At 59.7% G+C, this 12,226-nt stretch overlaps 5 protein-coding genes across 5 annotated transcripts; all 5 read left to right on the plus strand.

Moving 5' to 3' along the window:
* Positions 1 to 104: 104 nt before the first annotated feature.
* On the plus strand, positions 105 to 1,943 carry ABCF2 (putative ATP-binding cassette protein subfamily F,member 2; the record flags this gene model as incomplete). The annotated part of the gene is made up of 1 exon (XM_001682605.1): positions 105 to 1,943. One exon carries the CDS (start codon positions 105 to 107, stop codon positions 1,941 to 1,943), a length of 1,839 nt encoding a protein of 612 aa, XP_001682657.1.
* Positions 1,944 to 4,749: 2,806 nt separating this feature from the next.
* On the plus strand, positions 4,750 to 7,359 carry LMJF_19_0810 (conserved hypothetical protein; the record flags this gene model as incomplete). The annotated part of the gene is made up of 1 exon (XM_001682606.1): positions 4,750 to 7,359. The coding sequence occupies one exon, from the start codon at positions 4,750 to 4,752 to the stop codon at positions 7,357 to 7,359; it is 2,610 nt and encodes an 869-aa protein (XP_001682658.1).
* Positions 7,360 to 8,452: 1,093 nt separating this feature from the next.
* On the plus strand, positions 8,453 to 8,818 carry ATG8B.1 (putative ATG8/AUT7/APG8/PAZ2; the record flags this gene model as incomplete). Its single annotated transcript, XM_001682607.1, has 1 exon — positions 8,453 to 8,818. The coding sequence occupies one exon, from the start codon at positions 8,453 to 8,455 to the stop codon at positions 8,816 to 8,818; it is 366 nt and encodes a 121-aa protein (XP_001682659.1).
* Positions 8,819 to 9,553: 735 nt separating this feature from the next.
* LMJF_19_0830 (hypothetical protein) lies at positions 9,554 to 9,835 on the plus strand (the record flags this gene model as incomplete). The annotated part of the gene is made up of 1 exon (XM_001682608.1): positions 9,554 to 9,835. One exon carries the CDS (start codon positions 9,554 to 9,556, stop codon positions 9,833 to 9,835), a length of 282 nt encoding a protein of 93 aa, XP_001682660.1.
* An 851-nt stretch (positions 9,836 to 10,686) lies between these two features.
* Positions 10,687 to 11,097, plus strand: ATG8A.1 (putative ATG8/AUT7/APG8/PAZ2; the record flags this gene model as incomplete). The annotated part of the gene is made up of 1 exon (XM_001682609.1): positions 10,687 to 11,097. One exon carries the CDS (start codon positions 10,687 to 10,689, stop codon positions 11,095 to 11,097), a length of 411 nt encoding a protein of 136 aa, XP_001682661.1.
* Positions 11,098 to 12,226: the final 1,129 nt, after the last annotated feature.

Genomic DNA, 12,226 nt, shown 5'->3' on the forward strand with positions numbered 1-12,226 from the left:
ACACACGCGCCAACCGCAGCACGCACAGGGCTACCGACTGCGCTCATCCGCTCTCCGGAAAGAGGCCGCTCATCGACGACGCTGGTAAACGAAGTGCAGCCACGATGGGAAAGCCAAAGTACCTCAAAAAGAAGCAGGCCGCCGCCGCCGCAGGCTCCGAGGACGGCGCGGACAAGGACGTGAGCGACAACACGGAGAACACAAACGGTTCGCCGACGACAACGAACGCGCTTGGCAAGCAGTCGGAAGCGGCCAAGGAGGAGCCGCACAGCTCCGGCGCCATGGTGTCCTTTGCCAACCCCGTCTACCGTCAAGGCGTGAACGACATCCTCGTCGAGAAGCTTGACATCAGCTATCAGGGCAACGCCATCCTGGAGAACGCAACGCTCAACCTCGTGAGCGGGCACCGCTACGGCCTTGTGGGCCCGAACGGGTGCGGCAAATCGACGCTGCTGCGCGTGCTGGGCTGCCATGAGATTCCCTTCCCGTCGCACGTGGACCGCTACTACGTTTCCCAGGAGGTGGAGGCCTCCGACATGTCCGCGCTGGACGCCGTGCTCGCCGTCGACAAGGAGCGCGAGAAACTCGAGTCGGAGATGGAGGATCTAGCGCTCGGTGACCAGGAGGACCCGCACGTGCTGAGTCGTCTGGATGACATCTACAAGCGTCTCGACGAGCTCGACGCCGACACGGCGGCCGCGCGTGCTGGCAAGATTTTGTTCGGTCTCGGCTTCACGAAGGAGATGCAGCGGCGCCCGACGAAGGCCTTCTCTGGCGGTTGGCGTATGCGCATCTCGCTGGCGCAGGCGCTGTTCATCAACCCCACCGTGCTACTGCTGGATGAGCCGACGAACCACCTAGATATTGAGGCCGTTGTGTGGCTCGAGAACTACCTCAGCAAGTTCAAGAAGACGCTGTTTATGGTGTCGCACTCGCAAGACTTCATGAACAACGTCTGCACGGACATCTGCCACATGCACCTGAAGAAGCTTAACTGCTACGACGGCAACTACGACCAGTATTGCATCACCCGGGAAGAGAAGGAGAGCAACCAGATGAAGAAGTACCAGTGGGAGCAGAACCAGATCAAGAACATGAAGGAGTACATTGCTCGCTTCGGTCACGGCAGTGCCAAGCTCGCCCGTCAGGCGCAGTCCAAGGAGAAGACGCTGGCGAAGATGACCCGCGGCGGTCTCACGGACGCGGTCGTCAAGGACAGCCGCATCAACTTCGAGTTCCCGTGCGCCGGCCCGCTGCCACCGCCGATGCTGCAGTTCCGAGAAGTCTCCTTCAACTACCCGGGTCGCCCGTCCCTCTTCACGAACCTCGATCTCGGCGTCAACATGGACTCTCGCATATGTCTCGTCGGCCCCAACGGTGCTGGTAAGACGACTCTGACGAAGCTCATGTGCCGCGAGCTGGAGCCGACCGCCGGGTACGTAGCGAAGAACGCGCACTGCGTCATGGCCCGCTTCCACCAGCACTTTGTGGACCAAATCAACATGGATCTGACGCCACTGGAGTGGATGTCGCAGGAATACCCGGACGTGACGCAGCCGCCGATCCTGCGCAGTGCCCTGGGCCGCTTTGGTGTGTCTGGCAAGGCGCAGATGACACCGATGAAGACGCTCTCGGACGGGCAGAAGTCGCGGGTGGTGTTCGCGTGGATGGCGTACAAGCGCCCGCACTTTATGATTCTCGATGAGCCGACGAACCACCTGGACATCGAGTCCATCGACGCCCTCGCCGACGCCATCAACAACTTCGAGGGTGCCGTCGTGGTCGTCTCGCATGACCTGCGGCTCCTGGCGCAGGTTGCCGATGAAATCTGGATCGTTGAGCAGGGCGAAGCAAAGCGCTTTAATGGCGACATTGCCGACTACAAGGAGCACGTGCAGAATGAGGTGAACCGCATGATGCAGAACTACGCGGCCTCGCTGTAACGAAGAACGACAAGGACAGCGCGAAACGAAAGCGGCACCTGGCACTCGCAAGGACGTGGTGCAGTTTCTGGTGTGCTGTCTTCACCGTCCTTCTCTTTTGTTTCTGCCATCACGAGCCGGGTATGGCGGGGAGAAGAGAGGAAGGAGGAGGCGCCGCGTGTCGCGTGAAGCGCGGTGCGCTGAGTCTGTCGATTCCCTTGTTTTTTTTTTTGCTCGCACATGCGCCATAAACCCGTGAGCCACCGCGCCAACGAGAAGGGCGAGGCCCTTTTTGCCCCTTCGCCGGGATACCCTTCCCTTCTCGCCCGCCTCGTGTTTGGGGAGAGGTGGGACGCAGAGTTCGATTTCACGGTAGCTTGTCGTGTGAGTCGCTTAACGGATCGGCGCAGTCTAGCAAGTTTCGGGCGCGGGTTCGGAAGAGGAAGAGGGGGTATGGAGCGAAGAGAAACCTGCTTGGCCAGTGTTCCCGACGCACCTCAGCCCACACCCTCTTGCCCATGCCACGAGACAAACTTTATAACTCTTCTTCTGTGTCCGTCTCGCTCGCTCTCTCTCTCTCTTCATCGTCTCCTCTCAACTACCGCCTTCCTCAAGGTGATGGTGCGTGTGCATCTTTGCCGCGTAACAAAACAGCGCCGTTGTCGCGCTCCTTTTCTTGTGTGTGTGTGTGTGTGTGTGTGTGTGCTCCGAGAAGGGTGGGATGGGAGAGAAAGAGCGGGGTAGTCCTGTCTGGGAAGGAGGGCACATTATGCGCGGGTCGAAGTACATAATGGGTGTCAGGAAGAGTAGTGAGGATGGGTAGCCGAAAAGACGATAAGCCCTCCCTCCCCCCTCCCCATCCCTCCTCCCTGTTTCACGGCGACACGCTGGGGAGGGGGAAGGGGGACACGGGGAAGCAATGCGCGGTGGGCTGTAACCACAGAATGCCCTCACACCCTTTCGTCTTATCCCATGTTCGGCAGCGGTGTCGTGAGAAGGGTGTGGTGGGGTCGAGGTGTCTCCGTGCGCGTCGATTGGTTTCTTCCACTGCTTTGGAAACCAAAGGGCGCTCTTTACCTGGCATGTTTGGAGCTTCGTCGCCCCCCCTCCCCTCCCCTCCCCTCCCCCTCGACCCCTCCCTCACCTCTCTCACCCCTCCCCTTCACGAGCGGGGAACTGCTCTTCTCGCGAGGGGGAGGTAAATGGGGGGACGGATATCCCTATCACCGTTTCGTTGTCATTTTGATGGTGAAGTTTCCTGTTTGTTGTTGTGTATGTGTGCGTGACTCGGTATGTTCAGTGCTCGCCCCATCTGTGTGTGTGTGTGTGTTTTCTCACCTGTTGTCCACCCCCTCCCCCACCGCCACCACCCACCACACCGACCCCCGCGCGCCACCTCCGCCTCCGGTGTTGGAGTGAAGAAAAACACGAAGAGAGACAACAGAAACACCTGCGTGCGTGCGCGCCTGTGTTTGTGGCTCTTGCTTGTCGTCTCCACGAGAATGTGGCATTGACTCGTGCAAGCTTGGTGTTGGATAGCGAGGATGGGAAGAGAAAGCAAGGTGTCGAGATGTCGCGTGACATCCACGCCTTTTAATGAGTTCCTCCTCTCTCTCTCTCTCTCCCCCCCCCTCATTTCTCTCTCCCTCCTTTCCTTCCCGACAACCGCGCTTCGCGACAGCGACGAGAGAGACACCAAGACATGACGACGCACGCAGCATGTCTCGCAGCGAAGGCGACACCAACTAAGGATGTGTGAAACGACTAAGCATACCAGAACGTAAGATTCCATGCAAACGCATTGTGCACCCCGCGCCATTGGGGTTCAGGGCACCACACACACACACACATGCGGCGGCGGCGGGAGGGGGAGGGGGGGCAACGGCGTAACGTTCCACAAACACAAGAAAGGGCGCTGCATCCCTTTTGTTTGTCGGAGACCGCTGTCGACTTTCAACGCGGAGCTGAAGAGGAAGGAAGACGACGACCTCTCCAGAATGGGTGCGTGTGCGCTGCCATTGTGTGCGTCACGTAGAATGCTGTTGTCGTTGCTCGCACTCGCACCCTCTCCCTTTTCTTCGCGTCGCTTCGCCACGCTACCCCCCCCTCCGCTCTTCACTGACGCGTAGGCGCACATCTATGCACAAGGCACGCACAGTGGTGTGCTGACGGCCTCCGTTGCGTATTCAGCGACTCTCCGACTCTCCTTTCCCTCCCTTATGTGATCACTGTCCTTCCTCTTCCGCTTCTCCGTCGACTCAGCGCGTGACTGAAAATATATAGGTGCACATCCTTCCGACATATAGGCATTGAAGGCGCGTGCTGTGCTTGGACTTCGTGGCGATGGTGCTTGGCCCTAGTCCGTCGACGAATTCAACTTAGCCGTCAATCGCTAGGACCACCCACCACCCTCCTCCCCCCCCCCTCCACAGACACGCGCACACGGCGCCCTTGCACTTCTTATTTCACCCCTCTCCCCCTTGCCGCGGAAGTTTGGATTCCAGTCCTTCCCACCACCACCACCCCATCACACGCACAGACGTTCACGCAGCGAGGTAAGGAGAACCGAGAAGGAAGAAACAGCACGCCAAAAAAGGGGGGACCATCGCAGCACGAGTACGGGCTCATACACTCACACAGCCCTCACACCCTCGTGCCGAGGGTTCAGAGCCTCCCTCTCTGGCTCTCTGCTTTTCATCTTGTGGTTCAGATTGCGTGTGCGCGTGTTTGCGTGCCTCGTCGCGGACGCTTCGCCGCTCTCCAATTCTTTTGTCGTTCGCGCCTCCACTGCCTCCCCTCCCTCCTTACCTCTGCCTTCACGGAAGACATGCCTGTTCGCTACAGCGAAGCTGTGGAGCGGGCCATGGCGGAGGTGTGCCCGCCGCGCGACGCATTGGACGCTGCCAACTTTGACCCTGTAGTCTACCTGAACAGTCGCTTCCCTGACGAGGCAAGTCTCGGGGCGTTGCCAGCCTTTCTCGATGAGGCCAATGAGCGCCTCCGCAAGACGGAGAATCAGCTGCTGAAGGCGGTGGAGCAGCAGGCGAGCAACGCGACGAGCGCGGAGAGCGACCTCAAGGGCGCCAAGGAGGCGGTGGCGCAGCTTTACGTGCGTGTGTCGGAAATCAAGACGCAAGCGTCCGACAGCGAGGAAATAGTGAAGGACCTGTGCCAGAACATCCGCGAGCTCGATGTGGCCAAGACAAACCTCACGTCCAGCATCAACACGCTGCGCTCTGTGCAGCTGTGGATGCTGCAACTGCAGGTGCTCTCTTCGTCTTTTGAAAAACGCCGCTTCTCACAAGCGCGTGATGCCTTGCAGGAGGCCCTCAAGTACTCGGCCATGTTCGCGGAAATGAAGGGCATCCCAAAGGTGAAGGAGCTGAACGACAAGCAGACCCAGCTGTGCCGGCAGGCGGAGTACTACATTCGCAACACCGTCTTTGGTGAAGTGAACTTGGAAGCGATGGACGAGAGTCTGATGGCTGAGGCATGCGCCGTAGTGGACCTCATGGAGGAGGAGAGCAAGAAGAAGCTGCGAGATCGCTTCATCGACAAGCTGCTCGAGTGCTACTCGCTGCGCTTCAAACGCGGCACCGACGAAGCCAAGCTGGAGCGGACGGAGCGGCGCTACGTGTTCCTGCGCGGACTGCTGGAGCGCTACGACAGCGTCCTCAAGAACGTCTTCCCGCGGCACTGGTGCGTGCCGCAGGAGCTGTGTGTGACCTTTTGCCTGCACACAAAGCAGGAGCTCGACTACGCGCTGCGCGAGGCGGCCAACAAGATCGACGTGGTCGTCCTCACATATGTCATTCAAAAGACGATCGACATCGAGCGCGACCTCACCCAGATGATGACGTGGAAGGACGAGTTTGCCGCCAAGCGGGATCTGCCGGTGTACAAGTACAACGGCATGATCCTCTCCGCCTTCAAGGCGCACATGGGACTCCTCGTGCAAAACGAGGACCGGCTCATGCGGGAGGCCCTGGCACAGCCGCTGATCGGCAGCGGCGACTCGCTGTGCCCTGGCTGGAACAGCATCGACGAGGAGACGCGCAGCGGCACCTACCTCCCTATCGCTGAGGACATCTTCGTCTTCATCAAGGAGAGTCTTAAGCGGGCGCTGCGCATTGCGCAGCAGGATGTCCTCCTCGAGATGGCTGAGGTGTGGCGTCGCCATCTTATGGAGCTCGCGCAAGCGTTGAGCGCGCTCTTGCCCGACCCGGCCGCCAGCCCCCTCGAGCGGCGACGCGCCTGTATCATCTTGAACACGGCCGACCTGTGCCAGTCCACGAGTCAAGACCTCGGCGATGAGGTGTGCGCGCGCAGCGAGGCGCCGCCGCGCGAGGTGGCGTTCGACCAGGTCAGCGAGGCCTTTTCCGCCGTCTACACAAAGTCGATTCAGTCGATCCTGCAGGGGCTTGAGCTGCAGCTGGCGCCCATGCTTGTGGGCTATGGCAACGGCGGGTTCCTCCCCAAAAAGGGCACGGTGGCCTACGACGCCAACGGTGGCGGCGCGGCTGACGAGTCGAAGGTTGTGCGCGACATCACGACAACGGTGCATGACGCATTTGTGAGCTGCGCTGCCGTGATGCCGCCCACAGCGCTGCGCTTCCTTCTGGACAAGATGGCGGCAACGTTCATTCCAGAGTACGGCAACACGCTCTACCGTCTGCGCAGGCTACCAGATGATGGCATCAACTGCATGCGTGTCGACGCGGCAGCGCTGGAGAAGACATTCTTGCAGCTGCCCAACTACAACGATCCTGCTCGCTTTCCCGCGCCGGCGCTGACGGGGTACGTGCGCTTGGTGCGCAAGGAGTTTGACCAACTGAATCGCGCGCTGAAGGTACTGCAGGTCGACGCGCGCACCGACGCCTTCATCGAGGTCTACTACGAAGTTGTTCTACCGGAGAATCGCTCGATCCACAACTTTGTCCGCCTGGTCGAGCTTAAGGGACTGCGGCGCGAGGATGTGCGGGCGTGGGTGGCCACCCTGTCGAAGCGTGGCGTCGTGGAGGCGACTAAGCGGGACCTCCAACGTGAAGCATCGCTCGGGCTCTCCACTGGCGTGTCCTCCGGGGCCGCAGGGGGTGGCGCGTCCATCGCCAGCGGGGTTGGTCTGAACTTTGCGTCGCTCTTCACACGTGATGCATCCACCTCGCTGGCGCCACCGCGACTCCCCAACGCGAGCTCGACAGTGTCGCCAACCACCGGTGGACATTTTTCCCTGACCAACCTTGTCTCCACCATCGGCGGCGGTGGAATGAACGGCGCAGCAGCGAGCAGCGAGGGTGCAGGCGAGACGGCCGCGGTCGCCGAAGACGGTGCCGCGGAGGAGGAGAGGCTCGGGTCCATCTTTGCCACAATGGCGCGCAGCACGGCCACCTCCATGAACTTCTTGAACAAGCTCAAGCGTGGCGAGGGAAAGCAGTGACGGACGGCATGAAGCGCGGCGCGCCACGCTCCTTCGGTCGGCAACGACAGAGAAGTGACTGCACAGCGTGCGCGGCTGTATTTACGCGGGCCCATAACGCCAACGAGGCAATCACGCCTCGCACATGTGGCAGCGCGGGCTTTTCGAGTGTTTCCTTGTTTTCGTTGCCCTTCGTCTCCTCCTGTTGCGCTGTGACGTGCGGGCGGGGGTGGTGGACACGGTGCCGATGCACACAAGACAAAGTCTACGTTGTGTGGCATGCCTGTCGTTCCTCGGTGCCTTTTTCCCACGACGCGGAAGGCTTGGCCTACGACGTTCTGAAGGAAACGAAACGACGACGCACGCCGCACACACTCTGCTTCCTCTCTCTCTCTCTCGTCCCAGAGCTGCACGCAAACGGTGGAAGCTTGGTTGCACGTTCTCTATATATCCTTGTCTAGGCACGTCGTCGATGCACACCGGGACTGTGCTTCGCTGGGATTCCGCAGAGAGCGAGATGCTTAGAACAGCCAAGAAAAGGTCTCCGTCATGTTTGCGACACGAAAGGGCCCCCCCACTGCAGCGTTTTTAACCGAGTCGAACCTATTCAGCATACATGGAGGCACTCAAGTGTCCCCCCCCACACACACACACACATACACGCACATGCTTCAATACAAGATTATCATCACTAATGGCACCAACGTACCCCGAACCTCGTCGCCTACGCAGTAAACCTACATGCATCTCTCATTCTCCTTCCTCTCTCCCTCCACACCGCTCCTTCTCTTGTTGCTCCACGGCCTGCACGCGCGCACCTCCGCCAACCTGCTCACCGACCTCCCCTAAAGACGAAGAAACACCCAACGAACGCAAAAGAAGGCACCACATTTTCTTTTTCTGCCACGCTGCTCCATCACATTGTTCCCCGTCGCCATCTTCTTCACCTACGCTTCTTTGCTGACACCCTACCTATTCGTTCACCACCAACGACCCCGCATTCACTCCCCCTCGACGATTTCCTTCCCCTTATACATTTCACCAGATCCTTTTCTCTGCTTCGTCTTCTCCCCTCCACCCCACCCCCACATACACACAGCTCTCCGACATCATCATGTCCGCCTATCACAGCAGCAACCCTGTCGAGGCCCGCCGCGCCGAGTGCGCGCGCCTGCAGGCCAAGTACCCCGGCCACGCCGCCGTGGTTGTCGAGGCGGCCGAAAAGGCCGGCAGCAAGGTGCACTTCCTCGCGCTGCCGCGCGACGCCACCGTCGCCGAGCTCGAGGCGGCCGTGCGCCAGGCGCTCGGCACCAGCGCCAAGAAGGTGACGCTCGCCATCGAGGGCTCCACCCCGGCGGTGACCGCCACGGTCGGCGACATCGCCGACGCCTGCAAGCGGGACGACGGCTTCCTGTACGTGAGCGTGCGCACCGAGCAGGCCATGGGCGCCTTTGCGAGTCCGTGCCTCTCCACCTACTAGTGTGCCGGCCAGGAGGCCCACTGCGCGCATGCGGCCGCCTGGTGTGCGTGATGCGCATCATACTCTCATTCTGCCTGTGACGAACTCGAGTGTTTGGTTTTGTATCTCTTCTTGTGCATTTTTCCCCCACCCCCGTTTCTCTTGAAAGGACGCGCTGTCCTCCTGCTTGGCGTGCCTGTTGTGGGCAGCGGAAGCCTTGCTGGCGGCCCAGTTGCACTACCGCTGTTGTACCGGTGTATGGCAACGCGTACGTGCACCGTGCTACCCGTGCGGCACACGCCGTCCCTCCCTCCATGTGTACAGCCCCTCTTTCGTCATCATGTGTTGAAGAAGCGACCACACGAAGAAAGCTGATGAGCCGCTCGCCGCCCACAGTCAAGGAGAGCGGTGCTTCGTGATGCGCAGTGCTGTGGCATACATTGTCAGCAATGAGTGTGCTTTTCGGTGCTGGAGGTATCCGTGAGGCCCTGTCCTGCTGCCCTGTGTTTCAGGCTTCCCCTCCCCCCACCCACCCGTCCACCTGGATAATCGTCCCCTGCTGCTGTGTGGCTGTTTTCCTGCCGGTGCACCATTCTTGTTCTTCAATATTCGCTCTTCTCCTGTCCTCTCACCCACCTTCACGCAGTCGAGGACATCCTTTTCTCTTTCCCGCTTGCCACCAGCGCCACCTCTTCTGGGCATAGCTTCCGTGCACTCGTCTCCTCCCCTCCGCATGCACTGCGCTCGTGTTTGGAAATGTGCCGAGAGCCGTATCTCCTGCTCTCTATGCATCGCTTGCTGCTCGCAGCCTACTGGCCCGACTCTGACCGCCTTCACTGCAGCGAGCGCGAGTGGCCGCTGACGGAGCACTCCGGCGCGGTGCCCTTCATGGTGGAGTCAGCTAACGGCCGCGTGTTGCCTTGGTGTCCGTGGCGCGACAACTCAGTGGCGGAACTGTTGGCAGTGGTGCGCGGCATGATGGAGCTGGCAGGCATGAAGCTGGGCATCGTCGTCGGCGATAGGCTCGTGCCAGATTGAGCTCATGGGCATCACCGACCAGTACCTAAAGAACACCCTGAACCACCAGCGACTTCATGGCCAGCCTCTTCTGAGCTGCACTGCCTGTCGTGCAGGTTTGTCACCGCGAAGACGAGGCGCTGGCAACCTTTCCTCCTGTGAAGCTGACGCGCACCGCAGCGCAACGGGCAAGCCGCGGTCCCAAGAAGAACAATAACCACCTCTGCCATGCGTGTGTTCGGCACCCCAATCTCTTCGCTTGTCAGTTTAGTTTCTTCTTGCTTCGTTTATGTGCGCCCCTTCATGTGACCGTGCACCGTCTCTGTGTGTACGTGTCTAGCTCTCTCTGTCTCTCTCTCTCTCTCGCCCCACCCCTCTTTCCCTGTGTGCATATTGATGCGTCGCACTACGACTGCTTTTTCGGGTAGGAAGGGTTTGAAAACAAAAAAAAAACAACCTTGTGGCACGTTTGTCTCGGACTCTCTCGTCTCCACCGCCTCCCATGAGAACCACTACGCATGCACGAGCCGACGAGCCTTCTTGGCTTGGCACAAATGACCTGTGGGGGCTGCGGGTGTGGGGGCGTACTGAACGGCAGTGCGTCCGTCACTCCAGTTGATGCTCCGCGTGTCCGATGCCTGCTTCTTCCTCCCACCCCTCCGATCTCTCTGGCGCACTCCTCCGGCGTACGGGCATCTGCGAACCGTCCTCGCTCACGCTGGTAGCACCGTTTCCACCACCTCACTCTATACGACGTGAACGCACGCCCTTTCCGTCCCCCCTCCCCACTTCATCTCCTCTTCTTCAGAGCATTCCTACATCCCCCGCAGTTTGCTGACAGCACCGCAGCCTCCCCTTCCCCCTCCGCCCCCATGTCCATGTACCAGTCGCTGATCCCTGCCGACGCGCGCCGTGCGGAGTGCGAGCGTGTGCGCCGCGAGCACCCCGAGCAGCTACCGGTGGTGGTCGAGTCGGCCAACTCGAGCCACGTCCGCTTCCTCGCCGTGCAGCGCGACGCCACCGTGGCTGACCTCGAGGCTGAGGTGCGCCAGGCGTTGGGGAGGACAAACAAGAAGGTGGCGTTGGCGATCGAGGGCTGCAGTCCTGCTGCGACGACGGTGATGGGCGACATCTTCGACGCCTGCAAGCAGGTCGACGGCTTCCTCCACGTCTCGTGCGCGCGCGAGTCGTCGATGGGCGCCAAGGACCTTTGCTGTTTTGGCAACACGGGCAAGTATTTCGCGGATATCGAGAATAACCCGGACCTGCTTGGCTCCTTGTAACGCCCACCGGACTCTGTCGCCGATGATGCTGTTAGTGTTGGCAACGGTAAGCGCATTCTGCGGTGAAAGGCTGCTTCGGAAGGATATGCGGTGAGTCCTAGGCATCTGCTGTATCCTGTCAGGTCGCCTGCCTCAGCCTCTAGCCGCTCGCGTGTGACACGCATAGCCTCTCTGGAGAATGATGCGTATATTGCGTGCGCATGGGGTTTGTTCTCTTTTGTTTTTTTTCGCGGCACTGATGGCCCCACCCCTCCTCATCCCTCCACCACCTGTCTGTCTGTTTCACAGATGCACACACCAGCCGAGGGCTGGGAATGTCCCGTTAGTGTCCCCATGTAGAGCAGAGGATGGCAGGTGGATAAAGTGGTTGGGTAGAGTGGATAGGGACGGGGTGAGGCAGGGGAGAACTACCGCTGCCCATTTTCCTTCCCCGTCCCCCACCCCTCCCGTGCATTTGGATATACACACATACATCTATCTGCATCTCTACATGCTATTGCCGTGACGTGTTCCTATATATATATATATATAGATAGATAGATATATAGTTGCATGGGGGACACTAACGCGCGTCCTAAAAGGATGCGCTGAACGAAACACGAGAAACGCAAGGAAACGTAACATGGAAAACAGACAAAAGCGGGGTATGACGTGAAAGGTTACCGCTCGTTCTGCCTGTCTGCCTGTGTGTGTGTGTGTGTGTGTGTGTGTGTGTTCAAGTAGAAAACATCTGGTGGTCGATATCCGCTACTACTCCAGGGCTCCGGTAGAACCAATGTTACCTGGTGAACAGTCTTGACCACAGTGGGGGTGGAAGGAGGAGGAAGAGGGTCGGCGTCGGTACGAGGGTGGGCAGCTGCTGGTGCCGCGAGCGAGCAGCAACGAAGAAGTTGACGGAAACGAGACAGGGGCGGCCTCTTGCTTTTTTTTTCGTGAAAGCGTGTCTACTCTGGAGCAACATTATATACCGTGCCGCCCCCTCCCTCCTGCTTCCTCTACTCTCTCGTGTGAGCTCTCCCGGTGACGCAGCGGAGAGTGTTAGTGGTAGCTCTGTCTTGCTCAACCGGCGCAGGCACTGTGGTTGCCTTCATAGTGCTTAGAGCACTTCGTATCCTGCTCTTCGTATCTT

The sequence above is a fragment of the Leishmania major genome, chromosome 19 (genome assembly GCF_000002725.2).
Source record: "Leishmania major strain Friedlin complete genome, chromosome 19".
NCBI classification, from domain to species: domain Eukaryota; phylum Euglenozoa; class Kinetoplastea; order Trypanosomatida; family Trypanosomatidae; genus Leishmania; species Leishmania major.